Source organism: Pelodiscus sinensis, chromosome 3 (genome assembly GCF_052426305.1).
Source record: "Pelodiscus sinensis isolate ZL-2025 chromosome 3, ASM5242630v1, whole genome shotgun sequence".
Lineage (NCBI taxonomy): Eukaryota > Metazoa > Chordata > Testudines > Trionychidae > Pelodiscus > Pelodiscus sinensis.
The window spans coordinates 128077232-128101080 of record NC_143054.1 but is presented as its reverse complement, the minus strand read 5'-3'; the positions used below and the strand labels follow the sequence as shown (position 1 = coordinate 128101080).

General features: G+C 42.4%; 1 protein-coding gene across 1 annotated transcript in view; it reads left to right on the top strand.

Annotated features, from left to right (window-relative positions):
• Positions 1-23612, top strand: part of TARBP1 (tRNA guanosine 2 -O-methyltransferase TARBP1) — a 101190-nt gene extending 77578 nt beyond the window's left edge. The window contains exons 24-30 of the mRNA XM_075924760.2: positions 1933-2129; positions 4886-4967; positions 6760-6931; positions 7210-7401; positions 15415-15539; positions 19148-19284; positions 23229-23612. Of these exons, the coding sequence (XP_075780875.1) occupies positions 1933-2129; positions 4886-4967; positions 6760-6931; positions 7210-7401; positions 15415-15539; positions 19148-19284; positions 23229-23394 (1071 nt within the window). The 3' untranslated portion in view covers positions 23395-23612. The remainder of the gene's footprint in view (positions 1-1932; positions 2130-4885; positions 4968-6759; positions 6932-7209; positions 7402-15414; positions 15540-19147; positions 19285-23228) is intronic.
• The last annotated feature ends 237 nt before the right edge of the window (positions 23613-23849 follow it).

Below are 23849 nucleotides of genomic sequence, written 5' to 3'. Positions count from 1 at the left end.
ATAGTTTCTTATAATCTTGAGGAAATGTTTGTTTCCCTAATAATTTAGTCTCTCTCTCTTAATTTGGCAGGTGTTAGCTTTTCCTGTGTTCTTTGAAATTGTTAATATGCCATTAGTTGAATTGACTTCTGAAATCTTTTTCAGAGGGATAGCCATGTTAGTCTGTTTGTCTGACAGCTTTCACAGAGTAAATATGTCTTTTTTTTTAACAGAAGAAGGTGACCTCATTGTCTTCCTTCTAAACTCTCCTTTGCTGTAATGCCTATAAGAAATATTAGATTGTTGGGCCTATAGTGCGCAGAGATCACAGCCTCGTATGCTAAGAATGTTAAAGATTAGTCGACTATAGAATAAGCATTTGCTAGTCTTTTGACTAGTCGATATCCCCCCCCTTTGCTGCCTCTTTCGATAGAGGCAGCGGGGGGGGTGGGGAGGAAGGGGTACTTCAAAGTGGTCGATATCCCCCCCCCCTTGCTGCCTCTATATTAGAGGCAGCGGGGGAGGAGGGGAGTGTACTTCAAAGTGGTAGCTGCTGTTACACAGCGGTGCTGCCACTTTGAAACTCCAAGGTGGCCGTGGATCAGCTGTGCAGCGGGCTGCCCCTTTAAAATGCCACCTCTGTGCGATTCAAAGGGGCAGCCATGGAGCCCGGAGTCACCTGAGGACTCCCCCGCTGACCCCAGTCTCCATGGCTTTGAAATGCACAAGAGCGCACCTCCCCCCGGGGACTCTTGTGCATTTCAAAGCAGGCGCGCAGCGTACAGTCCGGAATCATCAGGACTTCCCGCTGGCCCCAGGCTGTACGTAGAGTTCTGCATTCCTCCTTTGAGCAGGGGCTCTTGTACATTTCAAAGGAGGAATGCAGAAGTGCCTATCGACTAGTCAGTTAACCGCATTTTAACATCCTTAATGCTGACCAATGTTCTCATGGTTTCCTGTTTCTCCCTGTCTAGCTGAATGTACCCATCTGTTGACTTATACTTAGGTTGCACATTCTTTTGGGCTGGAAACATTTTTGTTCTGTGTTTTTGTAGCATTTAGCACAAAGGGCCCCTGGCCCAGGACAGGGGCTACTGGGTATCTGATAAAACAAATAGTAAGTAATATTTTGGTGTGTTTACAACTGAAAGTCGATGGGAGTTTAAACATATATAGATAAGATCTGTATTTGTTTGTTTTTTAAAGCCAATTAAGCTAATCAGAAGCAAGCTACTCATTCTGGAATAAAAGTATCCACACCTGGGCTGTGTCTACACTCGCCACTTATTCCGGAAAATCAGCCTCTTTTCCGGAATAACTTGCCAGCTGTCTACACTGGCCCCTTGAATTTCCGGAAAAGCACTGACGATCTACTGTAAAATCATCAGTGCTTTTCCGGAAAAACTATGCTGCTCCCGTTCGGGCAAAAGTCCTTTTCCGGAAAACTGTTCCGGAAAAGGGCCAGTGTAGACAGCACAGATTTCTTTTCCGCCAAAAAGCCCCGATCGCAAAAATGACGATCGGGGCTTTTTTGCGGAAAAGCGCGTCTACATTGGTACGGACGCTTTTTCGGAAAAAGTGCTTTTCCAGAAAAGCATCCTGCCAATGTAGACGCGCTTTTTCCGGAAATACTTATAATGGAAAACTGTTCCGTTTTAAGCATTTCCAGAAAAGGGTGCCAGTGTAGACGTAGCCATGGAGTTATTCATTTCTGTAGAGACAAGCTTGTGGTTCTGAGAGATGTGAACTGTTCCATTTAGGTGAAATGGATTATTAAATTGAAACCTAAAGATTGCAAGTTAAATGAAACAGTGTTAAGTATTTCAGTGCTGACCATCGTAACAAAACATGAGCTAAAGATCTTATCTTACCATCCCAAACTATTTTCTGTGCTCTGCAGGAATAAAATGCTATGATGAGTCAAAATTGTAAAGAATATTTTTCCTTCTCTAGAAACCAGTTCTGAAGAAAGCTCTTCTTGTTGTTCTGCAGTGGTGTTTCAACCACAATTTCAGTGTTCGTCTTTATGCATTAGTAGCTCTCAAAAAAATCTGGGGCATGTGCAAAGCATTGTGTGTGGAAGAATTTGAAGTTTTGACACCAGTTATTGAATCAAGTCTTCATCAAGTAGAAAACATGCATTGTGCAGGGTAAGTAAAATATTTCTGATTTAGAATCCAGCTCTTCCATCTATCTTTTTTGGATTTCAGAGATGTATCATTTGTAATGTCCGAGGACTTTCTTAAATCACTTGTTTAATCATGTCAAGTAGTACTTGATAATCTTTGTGATTTTGATGTTTCACCTAATTTAAGTAGAATACTTAGAAAAGGGATTTTAAATACATGTAATAAGCAGATAAAATGAAACTATAGAAAACATTTATCATTCTCTGTGTTTCAGAATTAAAAGGTTTCATTTAATATGAATCCTTAGTAGAAAGTTCTGCATTCAGTTGACAAATATCGTGCTTGGTTGAGAATGTGAGCAGACTGTTATTCAGACTATCTGCGGCGTAATGGAGATGAGCTTAGAACAAGGGTGGGGAACCTCAGGCCCGGCGGGCTGGATGCAGAGTCTGGCTTGCCTGGATTTGGCCCCCAAGGCTCAGGGCACCCCCCAGACTTGGGGAGTCTGTGCTGGCACTGCTCCTCCCCACAGGACTGGTGCACAAAAAAATCTACTAGGCTGGGCCCCCCAGGCTCTGGTGTGAGGTTAATGGGAGTGTCTCTGTCTCTTCAGTCAGTGAGGCATTTGGTTGGTTATTTGGTTTTGAGTTTTTTGTTTTGTTTTGTTTTGTTTTGCTTCTCTTGTGTGTGCAGCCCCCGACTGATTTTTCTGTGGATCAGTGGCCCCTGACTCAAAAAAGGTTCCCCACCCCTGGCTCAGAAGCTTGAGGAACAGGGCTCATAGCTTTTTATAGTGTTTGTCCTGAATTTTCTTATCTTGACTCCCAGACTGAAAAACAAACAAAGCTTATTATCTAATATATACAGTAAATTTGTATTTGTTTTCCTTGCATTGCAAATTAGGCTAGTTTGTCAATATAACATGTTTACAAAGTACTGATATTTAAATGTTTAATCTAACAGATTGTTTTCCAGAAGATTTGTACTTCTTGGCTATCTATAAAGGAATGCCAGTAGTTATATGCCCCTGTGTTTAGAATTAGGCTATGTCTAGGCTACAGGGTTTTTTCCAAAAAAGTGGCCTTTTTTCAAAAAAACGTCACCTGCGTCTAGACTGCCGCTGCGTTCTTTCGAAATTAAATCAAAAGAACTTGGCGGGTTTTTTTGGACAGGGGTAAACCTCATTTTGAGGAAGAATGCCTTTTTTCGAAAGAGCTCTTTCGAAAAAAGGTGTTCTTGACCACTAACAGGGCTTTTTCGAAAGAGAGCATTCAGATTGCCTTTTTTTATCACTTTTTCGAAAAAGTTGTGGCTGTCTAGACGATCTCTTTCAAAAGAAGCTTTTCCGAAAGATTCTTTCAAAAGAAGCATGTAGTCTAGATGTACCCTTACAGTTGAAGCCATATTTTTTGAATTAATTGTAATTGATGAGTTTTTTAAATTAACAAGTTCCTAACATTGAACATCTCAAAATTACAGTAGGTATGGTATATAAGTTGCAGGATGGTGCACTGTATATCCTTCAATTATACCACTGCAAAATTATGCTAAGTGAATTGAAGGTACTGGAATATCTCTCTCATTTTGTGATCTTTTCCCAATATTTCGTATAAATGGCCATATGTAAGATTGGTGCTCATAAAATCCAGGTTCTCCTGTATGTAAAGGATTGTTTATATGGGAGTTTCATGTTCAAAGTATAACATTTAGTGAGCACCACGAAGTCCTTGCTGGGTGTAGGATCCTATCACAAAACCTAAAATGAAAAGGATGGCATGTTAATAATAAACTGCTAACAATCTATTCATTTATCTCTCTACTCCACCTCTAATTATATGTGCGCAAACGTGGATCTTTTTATCTGCCAAGACTTGAGAAATTAGGTTTCTCCTGCAAATATTCGGTATCACTGAAACCGAAAGAAATAAAATGTTGAATGTGGCTCCTTGCACTATTTCAGGTGCTTGTAATTTCACTAAATATGGCAAGAGAAAGAGAAGGTTGAAATAATAAAGAAATTGATTATCGGCTATTTTTGCAGTGTACTTATTTGTAATTAGGTTGACATGAACATGCCTCCTATTACTGTTTTGGAATCTTAACCAATTTAGTTTATCTTTCTTTCATCTGTATTGTCACCATTTACAAATCCTCTTATTCTGAGTTCCCGAGAGAACTTTTGTTGCCCTTTTCTGAGGCTACATCTTGACTACGGGTTTTTCTGGAATACTGGAAGTATCGCAGAAAGACTCCACCACATCCAGGGAACACGTCTGTTCTTCCGCTTTTTTTGCAGAAGAGCAGACGTGCTCTTTTGGAAGCCCCGTCTTCCTCCTTCCACAAGGAAGAAGGGCTCTTCCAAAAGAGGAGGTTTTTCTGAAATTTGGCCCAGTGTAGACAGGCCAAATTTCGGAAAAGCCTCTTCCGACAAAACTATCAGAAAAAGATATGCAAATTGTGGAGTGCAATTTGAGTACCTTTTTCTGATTAAAATATTGTAGTCTAGACATAGCCTGAGAGGCCTACATATCTTTCCCTATCTTAGTTACCATAATTCACGGGGATATGTTCTTTCCTGGAAACACAAAATGAATTTATTTCCAATTCATTATATTCATAATTATGAATTTTTAGTGGTAAATATGTATTTAAAGTAGCTTTTCCCATTAACAGAATATGTAATTTATTCATTTAGATAGGACTTTTTTATTGTCAGACTGTAGTAAGTCCAATATTTACAGTTTCTGTACATCTTACTATATTTTTGCAATGCATAGGAATGCTAGAAAGAATTGGCAACGAATCCAAGATCATTTCTTTTTTGCAACATTTCACCCCCTGAAGGATTATAGTCTAGAGGCAAGTACAAAATACTGTATATAACAGTCAATGATTTTTCACTGTGTTGCTGCTGTATTTGTAATTTGGACATTGTTCTGCTGCATGATGGGTAGTTGTAACTGATTTTTGGATCTCAAGAAAAATGACTTCATAAAATGATGATGCATCTTAGACTAAAATAAAGATATTTTATTTTGAAAATAAAGATATTCAAGTTATTTTTTAAATTATTTTTATAGCAGTCATGGCTAGAAAATTAATTAAAAAGAAAACCTTAGAATGGATTATAAAATGTTATTGGCTAATCTGGAGGAAGCAGACAAGTGAACTCCTTATAGTTATACTTGTATTCGTTGCTCTTTCAATTGTTTGCAGTAACTTGATTGCAGCCAATGAGAGAGAGATATGACAGAGTCCCACCACCTTTTTTGTGACCCAGCTTCATAATTTTCATTCACATCACTCTTGCACTTGTTTGGTGATGTGCTGACAAATGGCTTTTGAAGTGGCTTAGCTAAAGTGCTTTACTTTCTATCAGTTATGCATTGAAGTTAGACACATCAATTACTCATTTAGCTCAGCTTCATCACAGGGCTCAGAAAAATTGGAAGGTGAGTGAGTGGTTAACAAGAGAGGAAGAGAAAGAATTGCAAAATAAAGCTGAAGATGAAAAACTAGACTATGGTGGCTAAAGTAGAAGAGAGGCAAGAATGAGGAAAAAGGCACAACTATCTTGACAAAAACAGCACATCTTGTTAGAATTTGAAATTTGCTTTATTTGTTCTGCTGTAAATTGAGGAGAAGATCCCTGTTTTTCAGATGTATTGTGTAAGAATATGAATTTGGAGTGTCTTCTATACTTGAGCATCTCAGCTGATAAAATAGTTTATGTAGTCAATCCCTCCATAATATTGGTGATCAATTAGTTTTCTAACAATCTTAATACTTTTTGTCGTGTCCCAGTAAATTTCTATAAATCACTCTAGCTAGGATTGCAATCGCTTGTTCTATAAAACACAAACAGGAAGTCATTAAATGAACAAGTCCAATATAGTGTGTGTTCATTTTTTCTTTCAGGAAGATTCAGCTAAGATCACCAACTTAGTTTTCCTGTAAACTAGATTTTCACAAATTTCTCCAAACAAGGGATGTTTCTTCAGACATACGCCATTTTTAGTTCCAACGTAATGTGAAGTTTTTAGTGATTGTACCAACGTAGAGGGAAGTGGGGCACACCATTCCACTGATTAAGTAGAACTTACTATTGAAATTGAAAAAAAAGTTGGGATTTCTAATTTGTGACTTTCTATTTTTTCCCTTGATTTCTCCTCCGCTTTCCACCTCATGTTTTGTATTTAGACTAGTTGTCTTATTTTTAGCACTTTACTTCTTTTACATTTTTTGAAATAATGGTGATTAATTAAACATGATTGCTGTTCAGAAATCAGTGCTGTGAGGTATAAGCTTCCAATGAGTGTCTGAGTTCATTTGCTGCTTCTAGGCCCTTCAACAAATAATTTTTAACATAGAAAAGTTGTACATTTGGGGCATTTTCCAGTATGATATCTGTAAAGCCTTTCTTTTCTTAGATTATTGCTTTGGTAGAGCTTTATGGGTTTTATTTTTAAAATTTGAAAATGTCCATGTTATTGTATTGCATCAAGTGATGCATATTCAGAGATGTATTAATCAGTAAGTTATATCTTACAATAGATAGATATATATTATAATATGCTGAAGTTAGTTTAGTTACCTCTTTAAAATTTATTTTTTTCTGAGATTATCCTTAAAGTTCTCTGTTACATTGCAGACAATATTTTACACCCTTCCACGCCTTTCAGAACTCATTGAAGATGAATGGATCCCACTCTGTAAATTTACCAGATACACTGACATTTCTTTGCCTGCAGCATTTCACTGGTTCCATTCTCGAACTGAACTTCTTAATCTAAAATCAAGTGACTGGTCTCAGCAAGATATGGGTAAAATATAAAGTAATATGTATTTTGATCCAAGCTTAATTATTTGGGTTTGGTAGTAGCAATATATTTTATCAGTATTTGCTCTGCTAAACATAAGTGCTCTTCTGTAGTCATACTGCACTGTTATACTATCATCAACTTGTATATATTATGCTGTGACCCTAATAGTTTCAGAAGGTACCACTTTGGTGCACTATAAAACAGTGCTTCCCAAACAGTTTCATTATCATGACAACATTTTCCACATCTAAATAACTAACCCTAACATTTCTTTTTAGGTTCAGGTTTAGTTGCAATGGATAACCAATCAGAATGGACAGATGTTCAGAAAAAGATCATCCCTTGGAAAGACAGCAGTGCTGATTTAGACTTGGATCTGGTATTTCAGGACCGTGCAGCTAAACTTGGTAAATCAAACAGTAGATTGATTGTCGTAGCCTCGCTTATCGATAAACCCACCAATTTAGGAGGTAAGGTTGAATGCATATTTTAATTCTTTATTTGATTAGGATAGATTGATTTTGTGATTTTAAAAGATTTTTTTTAGTCATGATTTAAATCAGTAAGCAGGAAATTTTGATTTCAGTAATCAATTACACTTATTTTACATTTGTATCGTTTAATTATCTTAAAGGTTGGTTCTTCTTCGAATGGTTGCTCATGTCCATTCGAAGTAGGTGTGCGCGCCGTGTGCACCACGTCTTCCGGAGCGTTTTCCCTAGCGGTACCTGTAGCGCTGGCGGGGCGCCCCCTGGAGTGGCGCTGCCATGTCGGGGCATAAGTACCCCTGCCGGCGCTGCCCCACCTCAGTTCCTTCTTACCGCTGTGTCGGTCGTTGGAGCATCTTTCTCTCTATAGCTGTTAGGCTTAGATAGTTAATGGTTCCCGTTTCTCACATTGTAAATAGTTGTGTAGTTAGATAGTTAGGTTTTTTGTTTTTTATTCCTTCCCCCTTTGGAGATAAGGAATGCCAGGGCCGCAAGGCTTCAAAACGTGCGCTGACTGCGGGAAGTTTATGCCCAGGGGCGACCCACACGACAGCTGTCTTAAGTGTCTGGGTGAGGCTCATTTGGCAATTGCCTGCAAAATCTGCAAGTCTTTCAAGCCTCGTACGAGGAAAGAAAGAGTTTCCCGCTTGAAGCTTCTCCACATGGAGACGGCGCTTCAACCGGCACCGCCGGACCAGCCTGCGGTGCACAGCGCACCGGCCTCGGGCATCGACGTCAAGATCCCGGCACCGGTCTCACTCTCCACCATCTAAGAGGGTGAAGAAGTCCCGGGGCAGGTCTCCGTCCAAGAAGCCGACGTCGGCTGAACACCGCACCGACAGTTCACCGTACGCGTTTCCCCTTCGGTGCACCGTCGGCACCGAGGGGGTCTAGCGAGCCCTGGCCGCCTGCCCTCTCATCGCCCGTCTACGCCGGACACCTTTGAAGCGGCGCAGGACCTAATAAGCCTTACGACCTCCCCGCCATCGTCGGTTGACTCGGACGGGTCGAGGTCGCCCACGGTGGAAGCTCGGAGGGCACCGCCGTCGCCCTGGCATGGCCAGGGTCGGCATGTTACAGTGGCTTATGTGTCGGGACCAACCCCGGTGGGGTCGGCTCCCGCTACTACTACAGCACCCTTCACGACACCGAGTCGTCATTCCCAGGGAGCTTCGAGCCATGGCAGGTCGTTGCTCTCCAAGTTGCCAGAGCGCCGCTTGGCCGTACTGGTGCCATACTCCCATGGCCATGTGGCATCCCAGGAGTCGGCGTCCGTCTCCGTGCCGTCATTGGCACCGGCATCGACCCAGTGGTCTACCCCGGTACCGGGCCTGGGCACCCCAGTACTGTTCCAGTCGGGCACGACTCAGTCGGCATCGAGTCTGAGCGCCTCGGTGCCATACCTGCTGGCCACGCAATCGACATTGGGCCTGAGCACCCTGGTGCCGCAGCTTCAGTCGGCGCAACTGGCACCGGGACTGGGCACCCCGGTGCCGCAGCTGCAGTCGGCGCAACTGGCACCGGGCCTGGGCATCCCGGTGCCGCAGCTGCACGCGGCGCACCCGGCACCGGGCCTAGGCACCCCGGTGCCACTACTCCAGGCATCGCAACCGACACCGAGCCTGAGCACCTCGGTGCTGCAGTTACTGGCGACGCAGCCGGAACCGGGCCTAGGCACCCCGGTGCCACAAATGGTGCCATGCAGCGGCGACAACTGCCGTTTAGGCAGCAGGGTAGAGCGCAGCCCCAGGTCCCCCGTGGGCTGCGCACCCTCAAGGACCTAGGGGTCGACATCGTCGCCCCAGGTCAGATTCCCAGCGGGCAGGTCCCCACGGCCCTTCCAATCAGGGCAAGCCTCAATTTTGACATGGCGTTCGAGAGTCCCATACCAGTCTGCCACCCTGGCCCCCCGTTTGGGGCCCGGCTTTCCCGTTTTGCCCAGGCATGGGCCCGAATAACATCAGATGCCTGGGTCCTGAACATTGTACATTCGGGCTATTTTATCCCGTTCCTGGGCCCACTGCCTTCAAAACCCCCTACCCTGTCCCTAATAAGGGACACCCCTCATGAACACATCCTGTTTCAGGAAGTGGGGGTACTCCTCGAAAAAGGAGCAATAGAAAGGGTCCCCCTGCATCTGCGGGGCAAGTGGTTTTACTCCTGTTATTTTGTTGTCCCAAAACCAAAAGGGGGAGTCCGTCCTATCCTGGACCTTCGATACTTAAACAAGGCGGTGGTAAAACACAAGTTCAGAATGGCGACTTTAGCCTCGGTCATCCCACTGCTACAACTGGGCGACTGGTACGCGACTCTCGATCTAAAGGACGCCTATTTCCATGTGGCTATCAGGCCCGGTCACAGGAGGTTCCTCCGGTTTATGGTGGGCCGTTACCATTTTCAGTTTACAGTACTCCCCTTTGGGTTATATACTGCACCAAGGGTATTCACAAAATGTATGGCTGTGGTTCCGCCTTTCTGCGCAATTGAGGGGTACACGTGTTCCCGTACCTCTACGATTGGTTAATCCGAGGTGGCTCGTACGAGCAGGTAGAAGGTCACATATCACTCATAAGAGCTCTCTTCCTAAGGTTAGGGCTCATGATAAATGTCGAGAAGTCATCCCTGACCCCCTCCCAGAGCATAGAGTTTGTGGGAGCCCTCCTCGATGCGAAGGTGGCAAGAGCGTTCCTGCCCCACAGCAGGTTCTTCTCCATAGTGGAGCTGATTTCAGAACTAACCTGGTCCCCCATCACGACTCCTCGGGTCTGCTCCAGGCTCCTGGGCCATATGGCCGCATGCACTTACATGGTGCGACATGCCAGGATGAGGATGAGACTTCTGCAGGCATGGTTGGCGAAGGCCTTCTGCCAGTCCAAGGGTCTATGGGACTCCATAGTATCAGTGCCCCCGGACATTCTGGACTCCCTACTCTGGTGGACCCAGGAATCCGTGGTGCGCAGCGGGGTTCCCTTCAACGCCCCTCCCCCCTCGCTGATGCTGGTCACCGATGCGTCCGACCTGGGATGGGGTGCACACCTCGGGTGCCACAGAACTCAGGGTCTCTGGTCCCTTTCCGAACGGTCCCTGCACATCAACGTCCGGGAACTGCGGACGGTGAGGATGGCCTGCGAAGCATTCCTGCCGAGGCTCTCCCACCGCTCCATCCTGGTACGTATGGACAACACTGTAGCAGTTTTCTACCTCAACAAGCAGGGTGGGGCACGTTCGCCACCCCTATGCAAGGAGGCCCTGCATCTATGGCATCTGTGTGTCATGCACAATATCACGCCTCAGGTGGAGTACCTCCCCGGGTGCAAAAACCTACTTGCAGACACACTGAGCAGATCCTTTGGAGCCCACAAGTGGTCGCTCAAGGACTCTGTCCTCAGCCAGGTTTTCCGCAGGTGGGGCTATCCCCGCCTAAACCTGTTTGCCTCGGCACGCAATGCGAAGTGAAGGAACTACTGTTCCCTGCTGGGGCTGGGGGAATATTCCCTGGGGGATGCCCTGACGACTGTGTGGCCAAAGGGCATTCTCTATGCTTTTCCCCCATTTCCACTAGTTTCCAGGGTTTTGACCAGAGCGAGAACTTTCAGGTCCTCGATCATCCTCCTAGCCCCCAGGTGGCCCAAGACAGTTCTGGTTCCCCATCCTGGTGGACATGCTGACCCAAGACCCTATAGCACTCCCTCCAGTTCGGGATCTGCTAACCCAACCTTGGGACGGGGGGGTAATGGTTCACCCGGATCTCCGGTCTCTTCACCTAACGGCCTGGTTTATCCGTGGTTGAACCAACCAGAAGGAATGTTCCCGACAGGTACAGATGGTGCTCCTTAGCAGCAGGAAGCCCTCTACTAGACGGTCGTACGCTGCCAAGTGGCGGCGCTTCTCGTCTTGGGTGTCCCGGAGAGGAGTACAACCGTCCTCGGCCCCTATTCCAGCTATTCTCAACTATCTCTTTCAACTCCGTTCTTCTGGCCTGTCCTTTTCTTCTATTAAAGTCCATGTGGCATCTCTCTCCGCCTTCCATGTGGGTACGGCAGGAGCCTCTCTTTTTTCTAACCAGGTGGTTAAAAGGTTTCTTACTGGTTTGGAGAAATTGTACCCCTCGGTGAGGACCCCATACCCTCACTGGAACCTTAACCTGGTCCTTCCCAGGCTTATGTCCCCTCCTTTCGAGCCTTTGGCTACATGCTCACTGAAGCACCTTTCATTGAAGGTTGCTTTCATAGTAGCCACTACATCTGCTAGAAGAGTATCAGAGTTAAGGGCGCTGACTATAGAGCCGCCCTACCTTGTTTTTTCACATGATAACGTAAAGCTACGGCCTCATCCAACCTTCCTCCCGAAGGTGGTTTCTCCTTTTCACCTATCTCAGGAGATTTATTTACCGGTGTTCTTCCCTAAACCTCACGCATCCCCTAAGGAGCGTGTTCTACACTCCCTGGATTGGATGCCAAGCGAGTGCTGGCTTTTTATATTGACCGAACCAAGCCCTTCCGTAAATCCCAACAATTGTTTGTTGCATTTGGGGATAAGGGAAAAGGTTCACCTATTTCTACGCAAAGGTTATCAAGATGGGTGGTGCAGTGTATAGCAGAGTGTTATCAACTGGCTGGTAAAACCCCACCCAGAGTGAAGGCACACTCTACCGGGCGCAGGCGTCCTCGGTAGCCTTTGGTGCCCAAGTACCTATCACAGAAATTTGCAGGGCAGCCACCTGGTCTTCCCTCCACACGTTTGCAACACATTATGCGCTACCTCAACAGGCCAGGGAGGATGCAAGGATGGGCTCTGCAGTCCTTGAATCTGTGATGTAAATATGTAAATATATAGATCTGGTGTCTTGTTCTGGGTTGGTGACTTGTCACTGTTTATTTGTTCAAATAAATCTGTTTATTGTTCACCTTCCTTTATGACTCTGGTGCTATGACTGTTCCGACCCCTCCTCCTTGGGGTTAGCTTGGTAGTCACCTACTTCAAATGGACATGAGCAACCAGTCGAAGAAGAAAAGAACGGTTACTTACCTGTAACTGTTGTTCTTCGAGATGTGTTGCTCATGTCCATTTGACTCCCACCCTACTTCCCCTTTGTTGGAATATCCGGCAAGAAGGAACTGAGGTGGGGCAGCGCCGGCAGGGGTACTTATGCCCCGCCATGGCGGCGCCACTCCACGGGGCGCCCCGCCGGCGCTACGGGTACCGCTAGGGAAAACGCTCCGGAAGACGTGGTGCGCGCAGCGCGCACACCTACTTCGAATGGACATGAGCAACACATCTCGAAGAACAACAGTTACAGGTAAGTAACCGTTCTTTTCTCACTGGTGGGCATAATTTGGTACTTTTTTTGCTAACCAGGAAAATATGCTAGATACACATCATTTAAGTACTACATAGCTCAATATATGTTTATTCAGAGTCTTAATCTTTACATCTTTTGTTGTTGGAATGATGAAAGAATGACATGTCTTATTTATTTGATTTTTTTTTACTGGAGATTTTTTTAAACTGGATTTGCATTGGAAATTGGAATTAAATAAAAATTATAAAAACAGTATGTTCAGATGTTTATTAGTTAAATAAAACTATCCTAAATGTACAGGATACATAAAGAATGTATGTTTAGCACAACATATTTTGCCTTTAAAGCCAACTGATTTTGTTGTTTAGAACTTGTAATCTCATCCTCTCACAACTAGTGTTTATTGATAGATTGGAAGAAGAAAATAAGCTTTCCTGCTTTTTCAGTTCCCTGACCATTTCTTAACTTTGAATGAACTAGTCATTGAACTGAATTAGTTGAATAAACTGAAATGAAGCACATATTCACTCTGAATATGCATAGGAACTACTGCTTGTCGAAAGCACTTTGATAAACTCTAGTTCCAGGTGCTCAGTTAGGGTCTTATCACCAGTTCAGGGGTTTGACTTGCTTCAAAATGTTGACAACAAACGTGCTTAAATATTATTTTTTGTATTTAATTTAGATGATTTTGGTATATTATACTAAATTGAGGCTTTTATGTAGGTTGACACAGTTTCAAATGTAATTTGTTTATTTTTCAAGAGATATTTAATTTATTTAAAAAAATCGGATTTAAGTAAAAAAAAAAAAAAAAAAAAAACCAAGCATACTGGTGCTATGTTGCAAGTGTGTCCATGGAAAATTTGTTAGCAGTCTTAGAGTGGTCTCTGTGTTAGTCTGTAACTGTAAAACCAACAAGCAGTCCTGTGGCACCTTAGGGTACGTCTAGACTACAGGTTTTTGTAAACAGATACTGTCGACAAAGCCTCTGTCGACAAAGAACGTCTAGACTACAGCCAGTTTTGTCAACAAAGCAAGCTGCTTTGTCAACAGAGAGTCTAGACGCTCTCTTTTGAAAAAGCACAGTGTGGATGCAGTAGCGCCTTTTGTTGACAAAAGGCATTATTCCTTGTAGAATGAGGTTTACCACTGTCAACAAAAGTGCCGCGTTCTGTCGACTTCCTGTCGACAGAACTCGGCGGTAGTGTAGATGCAGGTATAGTTTTGTCGACAAAAGTCCACTTTTGTTGACAAAACCCTGTAGTCTAGACATACCCTTAGAGCAGTGGTCCCCAACCTTTTAGGGCTGCCAGGCAGCCGAGCTGGCACCGTACATGTGCCGCACGCCCGGGACAGGGGCCGCTCATGAATCACGCGCCCAGGGCCGGCACCGCGCATATGCCGTGCGCCCAGGGGCGGTGCTGGTCCAGATTGTTCGGCGGGCGCATATAAATGCCCCAATGGGCGCAATGGCACCCACGGGCACCACGTTGGGGACCACTGCCTTAGAGACTAACACATTTATTGGGTCATAAGCTTTCATGGGTAAAACCCACTTCATCAGATGAGTTGGAGGGGAAATTACAGAATTTGGGGTATAACATCAAAAAAGGTTACCTGTCAATTGTAAGACCAGTATTAATGAAGCTAAGTCAAGGTGAGTGTGTCTCATTCACAGTATTTGATGTGAAGATGCGCATATCAAAGGCAGGGAAATTGCCTTTGTAGTGCGTTAACCAGTTAACATCTTTATTCAAACCTAAATTGATAGTATTGAACTTGTAAATGAACCCAGTTTATCTGTCTCCCTCTATAATAGGGTGATACATTTCTTTTTTTGAAGGATGACAACTTTTAAATTAATTATTAAATGTCATTAGCACTCATTAACCAACTCATCTGATTGACATTTACTACACCCTCAATTTTTGTGTCTTCTGTAGATTTTATCATCAATGACGATTTTATGTTTTCTTCCAGGACGTTGATAAAAATGTTACATAGTGCAGGGCCAAGAACCACATTGGATATACGATCACCTATAGTGATTCTTTTATAGTTACATTTTGAGACCTATCAATGAGCCAGTTTTTAATCAAAATGTTGTGTGGTACCAAGTCAAATGCCATAAATATATTACATCATCAATATTACTCATTTACTAATCAAATTTGTAATCTTATCAAAAATATATCAAGTTAATTTGAAAGGATCTACTTTCCATGCTATACTGCATTATTATATCACCATCTTTAATTTGTTGTTAATCAAGTCCCCTATCAGCCACTCTGTTACCTTGCTTCGGTTTAATGTCATGCTGAGAAGCCTATAATTTACCTAAGACATCCAGTTTATTCATATATATGTTGACCCATTGCACAGAAGTAAATACTGCAGAATACTTTATAGGATATGGTGGTATGGGTGGGATTGTTTATTTCTATCTTACTGATAGCTTAAAGAAGGCTTTTTCCTCTTTCTGCTGATATTGAAAGTGTCATGCTTTGGAACATGCATGAAGAGCCCTTGGAAATATCCCTGTTGATTAAAATTAGAGAGCTAAAGCGGCAAATGTTTATATTGCGGGAGATTCTTGATCTCAGATTGTCTTCTCTTTTTCATGTACTTTAATACTTCAAACAATATAACTATGGTAATTTTTATATTTTAAATCTTATGTTTATTTTTAGGTTTGTGTCGTACAAGTGAAATATTTGGAGCATCTGCTTTAGTTGTTGGCAGTCTTCATTATATAAATGATAAGCAATTTCAATATCTCAGTGTTTCTGCAGAACAGTGGCTTCCTCTTGTTGAGGTGGGTTGAAAAAGTATTTTAGCTGCTTGCTTGTAAGGAGTATTATACATGTAAATTAATTCAAACTGATGTCCCAAAGTAAAAAAAAATCTCACTTTTTTGGCTTTTCTCAAAAACTAATTTTTACCCATTTGGCATAAGTACCTACTTCTCTGTTTCATGATAGTATCAAATATTTCTGCATTAGCCTACTGCTTTTGAAAATCCTTGTAATGGTCTTTAAAAGGTTGGCTTGTTTATTATTTTTGTGTTAATGAAACAGATTGTACTAATGGCCTCTTGTTTTACAGCATACTTTGACTACAGATTGAACCTCTCCAATCCAATACTCTTGGGACCTGACCGGTGCCAAACCGGAAAATTTGTCAAATCACAGAAGGTCAATATTGTCTAGAAGCATTACCAACTCTTCCACTGCTTACTGGGCTCTTGGAAAACTTTAGGGATAAATTAGAGCTAAATAACAGCACAGAACACTGAGAGCCAGGACTGGTGGCTGTAAACAAACTTTATGGGATCGTGGAAAATTTGGCCACACCCATGATAAGTGGATATCCAGCTAACTAAAATAATGCCAGACCATTGATGTTGCCGGACTGGACATAGAGTGCTGGACTAGAGAGCTTCAATCTGTAGTATTTTACAGCTGGTGATTTTATATTGGAATTTAAAATTCTTTTATAAAACTTGATTAATTTAAATGTTGTTAATCTCTTCGGCTGTGTCTACACTGGCATGATTTTCCAAAAATGCTTTTAACGGAAAACTTTTCCGTTAAAAGCATTTTCAGAAAAGTATGTCTAGATTGGCAGGATGCTTTTCCACAAAAGCACTTTTTGCGGAAAAGCATCCGTGGCCGATCTAGATGCGGTTTTCCGCAAAAAAGCCCCGATCGCCATTTTCGCGATCGGGGCTTTTTTGCGGAAAACAGTACTGTGCTGTCTACATTGGCCCTTTTGTGCAAAAGTCTTTCAGAAAAAGAATTTTGCCCGAACAGGAGCAGCATAGTATTTCCAGAAAAGCACTGACGATCTTACATGAGATCGTCAGTGCTTTTCTGGAAATTCAAGCGGCCAGTGTAGACAACTGGCAAGTTTTTCCGCAAAAGCATATGATTTTGCGGAAAAACTTGCCAGTCTAGACACAGCCTTCTTGTTTAGCCTATTATTTTTAATGACAATGAGAACCATTGATCACTCAATTTGCCTGAAACTAATTTACCAGGTAGATTTCAGAGCCTTTTCTATTGTTCGGTGTTTCCCAATTTTATTTGGCCACGGAACCCTTTTAAACTCAAAAGAATTTTGTGGAACCCCTAATAGCAGTTTTATATATATAGCTGAAAAAGTAGACCACAAATAAGTAAGGATAATAATAAAGCAATGCTAAACAAGGTCATGAGATCAACACAAATGAAAATTGTTTTAAATAAAATTCATAAATGCTTAATATTAATTATTATTTTTTAAATAATGTGTTATTGTAATGGAATTTTCTCGCGGAACCCTTATTTTCACTTTGTGGAACCCTGGGGTTCCCCGGAACACCATTTGGGAAACACTGCTATTGTTTATCAGAATACGGGCATCCTGCTTCAGAAAGAAGATACAATACTAAACACTATATGCAAGCCTGTAGTCTTTTATATAGAGATATCCATTTTCAAGGTCAACTTTGTTTATAGTAGTCTGAGTCTATTTACAATTAATCCCTGGAAAACTGTATTTCTGATATGAGTGAATTCTCTGTATTTACACAATTTTGTCAATCCTTTAAAATAGTTTTGTTAATTACAAAACCATACAACATTCTGTATCAATGACCCATCAGATCTGCATTTCAGCATTTTCTGTATCTAGTCTATGCAGAACACTATAGTAATGATAGATTTTACACTGCTTGGGAGCCTTGGCCTGTGATATCTGACAAGTTTAGTCTATAAAGACATAAAGGGGAAAATGAAATAATGTATTTCAAGGTTCCAGACAGAAGTATTGTGCAAGCATGCTAAGAAGAAGCCTTCTTACACATCAGCTAATCACTAAAGCAGGGCTAGTCAATGTTGGAAGCCCTAGGGGCCACAATGATACTCACAGCTCATGCTGAGGGCCGCAACATAAGTGTGGTTGCATATACATGCAAATATATATGCAAGTATATGCAAATAGCTTCTTTTACACTGATGGGCATGAATACAAAGCACTTCTCACAATGCCCTGGCACTCCCAGCAACTCCTCTCTGGGGACTAGACACACTGACACCCTGTACCCATCTGTTCCAGCCAGCCCGTCCACTTGCATCTTTCAGTGCTCACCCTGGCTGGGAGATGCCCGCTGTTGTGGAGTGTGTTCCCAATGGAGGATGTGTTCAAAGGATTCCACCCGCGGGCCACATGTTGAGCCCCTCATAAACCCAAACAGCACCGTGAGCCACAAACAAACGGGCCATGTGCTGAGTTGCTCTGCACTAGAGAGTTCCAGAAAAGGATTCCAGGGTTGATGATGATAATTAATTCCCATTTTGTTATATGAAAAATCCTTTCTTCATATTATAAACAAGTCCATCATGGAATAAATCTTTATATTTTGTTTGGTTTTGCTCTTCAAGATCATTAGGCTGGCACAGTTCTGAGGAAATGTATTTAGCTTTTGGTCGTGATTACAAAGATGTATAGTATTTTCTGTCAGAACAGCTTTTCTTTTCCTCTGCATATTCCCAGTTAGATCTTTGCCCCTTAGTACTGCTAACCTTTGGGAAACACCTAAAATAGAAATATCCATTGCAGCTTGCCTTTTTGCAACACTCTTTGATAGAGCTGGCCTACAGTAATTCTTTATGTAGGACTCCTTGCATCCCTCTGCAAGCAAAACAGACTGCTTGTTTTTGTTAGTCACAAAGAGGGGAATCCATGTGGACAGTCACTTCAAAAAGTTACTCTTAACTGTTCTTTACTTACCAGTAGCTGATTCTTCAAGAATAGTGCATCTGCATATTCATACTACTTGTCCATCTTCAAAAGGACCTGGCAGTTAGCAAGAGGAAATGAGGCAACTGTGAGCCTCACTGCCTCTTGACGGGTCAGTTCCTGAGCATTTGTTGTTGTGAGTGGATACTTGTGTAGTCCCAGTGGGTGCTCTTTTTCTATCAGGTTCTTTTAGATGAGCTATTCTAGGTTATTGAGCCACATCCCACAAGTGTGAATATGAAATGAAAAAAATCTCAACCATAGCTTTGAGATGTAATAGTTTCTTTATCCGCTAATTACCTCGTGACAGTTCTATTCTGTTACTGACTTCCTCCTAAAAAGGGTATTTATAATGAGGCATTGGAAACATAAGCTTGGGCAACACCAGCTATCCTGCACTTGATCTGCAGTAACACTCCCATATGATACAATTGAGTGTGGATCTGTGAAATTTATTATCTATCTTATATGTGAATCTGTGAAGCTCACGGTCTTGAAATTAGTTTAAACATTTAAGTCTTTTTTTCCCTGAAGAATGTTCTTTTCTCAGTTTCAGAAATGTGTAAAAGACTTTTGTGGTATTATATTTTATATACAAAATATTTAAATATTTGTACATTTCTCTCTATTCTTAACATGCAGGTGAAACCATCTCAGCTTGTTGATTATTTACAGCAGAAGAAAACTGAAGGCTACACTATCATAGGTGTGGAGCAAACTGCTAAAAGTTCTGACTTGACAGACTACTGCTTTCCAGAGAAATCCTTGTTATTGCTGGGGTAAGTTACAAACAACCTGTATCGGTAATTCCCATGCTGTGGTTCCATCAAGTCACCCTTCCTGGTGATCAGCAGGTTTAATAATTTGAAAATCAAGTTGAGAAGAAGAGAGATGATATATAATACTGAACCCCATGGATCAAATATCTTATTTAAAGAAGGTTTTATCGTGCTGGCTCCTGTAGCTCACCTCAAGGCATCACACCATGGCACTAGTCCTTGGATAGGTTGCATGAGACTTTAGTGCCCAATAACACTAACTTGTTTGCTCAGCCACAAAAGTCAGTGCAGAGCAACAAGAGGGCCCCCACCTCTTGTGAGCTGAATATGCTATTAGGGTGGAGCTTCAGAGGGGTTGTCTTGCCAATGAGCTAAAGTTAAAACCAGTAATGTCTCAGATGACAGTATAGTGATAAATGCCCTGAGTCTCTTTTGTAATGCGACAACCTTTCTTTCACTCACCCCTTTACCACAATACCTTTGTTTTCAGATCTGTTACACACTGATTTATCTTCAGCATAGCTATGCAATCTTATTTTCAGTGACCCGATTCAGAAGGGGGTTAAGTACTTATGGATGTGCTTTCACTTGAAATAGCAGACTTGGATACCTGTGGAAATGGTTCTCCCAATTTTAAGGGGGTCACCAGGCCTGGCGTGCTTGGGACTAAGCTGAAGCTTGAGCCTCGCCACCCAGGGCTGAAGACAAAGCCTGAAGACTTAATCTTGGGTGGTGGGGCTCAGGTTATAGGCCCTCTGCCAGGGCCTGATGCCTTTTAGCTTTGGTCCCCCCTCCTGCAATTGTGTAGTAATTTTTGTTGTCAGAAGGGGGTTGCAATGCAATGAAGTTTGATAACTCCTGATCCTATGGACAAGTGTGGTAATGTTTTGTTTTTTTAAGATATTCACAAGTATTTAGTGATTGGGTATCCCCTAGCTGGTCCATCCCTGCTAATACTGAAAGATAAAAATCTTTCCAGAATCAGACGTTATTTGTGCATAAAGAAATTGATCCCTTGCTTTTTGTTGCTTTTCTTGTGTCTGCACTAATAGAGAATTAATACTGTGATCAGTCATTGTTATATGTAAAGCATGTCTTCTACTGAGTGTGCTATTATAATTCAGCATCTTCCATTTCTGAATGATTTAAGTTTTTGTGACAGAATAATCAATAGCTTTAGCTAAAGCCACTTCCAGAGATTAGTGCCTTTGCTACAGTTCTATTAAATGTCAGCTTTGCTCTGCAATATCTGCTGGGATCTTAGTTTTCCATTATAAAATCCAAAAATCTCCAATAGAAAAAACATAAAAATCTACATTTTTCCATGGTTAAAATGAAATGCTCAACTTTAGTTTCCCTAACCTATGTGTATATAGGTATCCGGTGAATACAATGTTTTATAGATATATTTACGACTAGCAAATCTACCCAGAGTTGCTTGGATCTTTAATTGAAGTAACTGGGGGGGAACGGGGCATAAATGAAAAATGGACAAGATTTATTGCAATTATATTTTTTTAAAACGAAGGAAAATGAAGGCTGGGGTGAGGTTTTGAGGGTAAGGAAAGGCACGGGATGGGTGGCTTAGGGTAGGGGCATTGAGAGGTGTGGGGGGGGCTCAAGGCAGGAAGTGGGGGTGCAGAAGTCAAGGCAGCTGGGATGTATATGAGAGAGGTGGAGTGGCGCTGCTCCAGTAGTCACTCCTCCTGGGAGCATTGCTCTCTGGCCAGGGGCTCCTATCAAGGGGATGGGGCTGTGCTCATTGGACAGCGGCTCTTCCCAGAAGGGGGGGGGGGGGGAATCCAGGTCTGTGCACTTGTCCGATGGAAGTTGGGGCTCTGTAGCCTGACCCTACCCTCCATCTGCCCCCCATCTGCAGCATGTTTGGGAAGGGAGACCCCGGCTACAGCTTGCTCCAGCTGGAGATGGGGGGAGGGGGGGACTTGCTTGGGGCAGTGGCCTCCTCCATACTGCATCCTGTATAGAGAGGTGCTGCGAGGAGCTGGCAAGACTCTGTGGGCTTCCCCCACCTTCTGAACCCCCCCCCCCACACACACACCTGCAAGCTGTTTAAAAGGGCTACCCCTGGCCTTCAGTGGCCCTCCCTGTGGCCTGCAGACAGTTGAGGTGGAGGCAAGGCTCTGAGGGCTGCTTCCTATCCAGCCCCCACCCACAGCCTATTGTGGGGGGGTAGCCTCCAGTGGCCCTCCCCTCCTGCAGACTGCAGGTAGATGGTGGGGAGGTGGCTCCAGGGGTGCCCTCACCCTTCAAGTATCCCTCCTTAGCCTGCAGGCTGTCTGGGGAGGCTGCCCCCTCCTCCAGTGTCTCCCTGCAGGCTCTCCCCTGAGGTATCAGGCTCTGTGTTTGAGCAGGAGGGTTACTCACTGGAGCCAGGCAAGATGGTGGTGCCCCAGCCCTGGTCTTGATGCTGCAGCTGCCCTCCAATGGCCACTCTTAGGCTACGTCTAGACTGCAAGCCTCTTCCGAAAGAGGCTTTTTCGAAAAAGAGCGTCTAGACTGCAAGCAGTACTTTCGAAAAAGCAAGCCGCTTTTTCGAAAGAAAGCACCCAGGCAGTCTGGATGCTCTCTTTCGAAAAAGCCCTGTTTGCATTCAAGAACGCCTTTTTTCAAAAGAGCACTTTTGAAAAAAGGCGTTCTTCCTTGTGAAATGAGGTTTTCCGCCGTTGAAAGAAAAGCCGCGTTCTTTCGATTTAATTTCGAAAGAACACGGCTGTAGTCTAGATGCAGGTGAAGTTTTTTCAAAAAAAGGCTACTTTTTTCGAAAAAACCCTTGAGTCTGGACACAGCCCTAATATCACATCTCCTCTCTTTGTGCCTCTCCCTTTCATGTCACTACATTCTCTGCTCCCTCCCTTTCCATGTTATGGAAAATAGTTTAATTCCTGGCACTTCCTGTTTTCCAGAGACAACCAAACCCTGACCTTGGTTTAAGATAGAGTTAGCGGAAGCTGCATACCAAATATGGTGGTCCTAGCTCTTACTGATAAGGAGTTCTTGAACAAACAAACTCAGTCAGACAAACACTGTAAAATATAGATTTGTAAGCAAGTTTGAAGTTTAGCATCAACATGAAATTTGTCCATGCCAAGTACTGTGACTCAGTTGTTCGTGAGTTTTAAAGCTATTGACATCTTTTCACAACTTTTAATTACTCACATTTGGAGGCTGAAGTGAAATTTCAGATGCAATAAAATATGACATTGAGTAACCTCTACATGCCAAAAGCACTTCATTTATGTGGCCTGAGTAAATTTAAAGCACATTCAAAAATCAATCACAAGATGGTAGAGGTTATTTGCATTTAATGTGTGACTGGTACTTTCAATAAAATGTAGTTAAAATAAATATTAACTATTTTCACAAAATATAAAAATGGAAGATTCTTTATAAAAATGCAAATTCTATGTTTTTCCATGGCTAGCAGATTTTTAGGATCTCTGTGTATCAGTTTTATGTTTGAGATGGGGAAAAACTACTATTAGGATAAGATTAGTTCATTTTGGCTGTGATTTAACCAAAATATGAATTTTCTTACAGCAAAAAAAGGGGACTAAACTATTACACTGTTTAGTTTTCATTGTCTTCAGTGTTTTAATAAATTTAACAATTGCTGCTGAAACAAGACACTAGTTTTAGTATTTTATATATTTTTTTATTTCAATGCTATGCAGTGGTTAGGTTTTCTTCTTTTGTGCTCATCGGTTATGTTTATAAAGAAAAGCCAACTGCATGTATAAGAAATGTATCCCATGATAGGTGTAGCTGGCAACAACTAGTGTGAATGGTGTTTGCTACTGTAGCTCATTTCTTGTTTTTGTTGTGGGGACACTCTGGTTTCTCCAGACAGGTGCACCTTGGAGCTAGCATGAAATAATTCTTTTCTGGGTGAAAACATTACATATTTTAAATTTCCTCTCTATTAGAAATGAACATGAGGGAATCCCAGCAAACCTGATTCAGCATCTGGATGTATGTGTGGAAATTCCTCAGCAGGGTATCATTCGATCACTGAATGTTCATGTGAGTGGAGCACTCTTGATTTGGGAGTATACAAGGCAACAACTGATTAAGCAAAACCAACTAAAATAACTAAAAGAGTCTTGGTGCCTTATTTGTAATGCAGCTGGATGGCTTTTTTATGGTGCTTTAAAATATTTTTAAATACATGGAATATTTATAGACTCAGGATGAATGTGATGTTTTTAAATTTTGCATGCCCTTACACCTGTGTTGTCTAATACAAAAATTGTTTTTAAATGCCTTAATGTATTATCTAATTGGTAATAAATAGTCTTGTTTGTATTGTTTACGTACGTGTAGCTGTCTTATTACAGTGCAAGCAACCAGAGTTAGTGCCTCTTAAACACACAACTCGTTGACATTTCATATAGTGTACTTCAAAATGTAGGGTCTTTACTATAGCTATCATTCTGGTTCAACAGCTGTAGCTGAAGTTGAAGTGGTTTACATCTTTGGTGTAGTCTCTAAAATGGTACTGTAAGTTTTCTGCAGCATCTAGGTGCAGTGGCCTTGAAATTATGCAT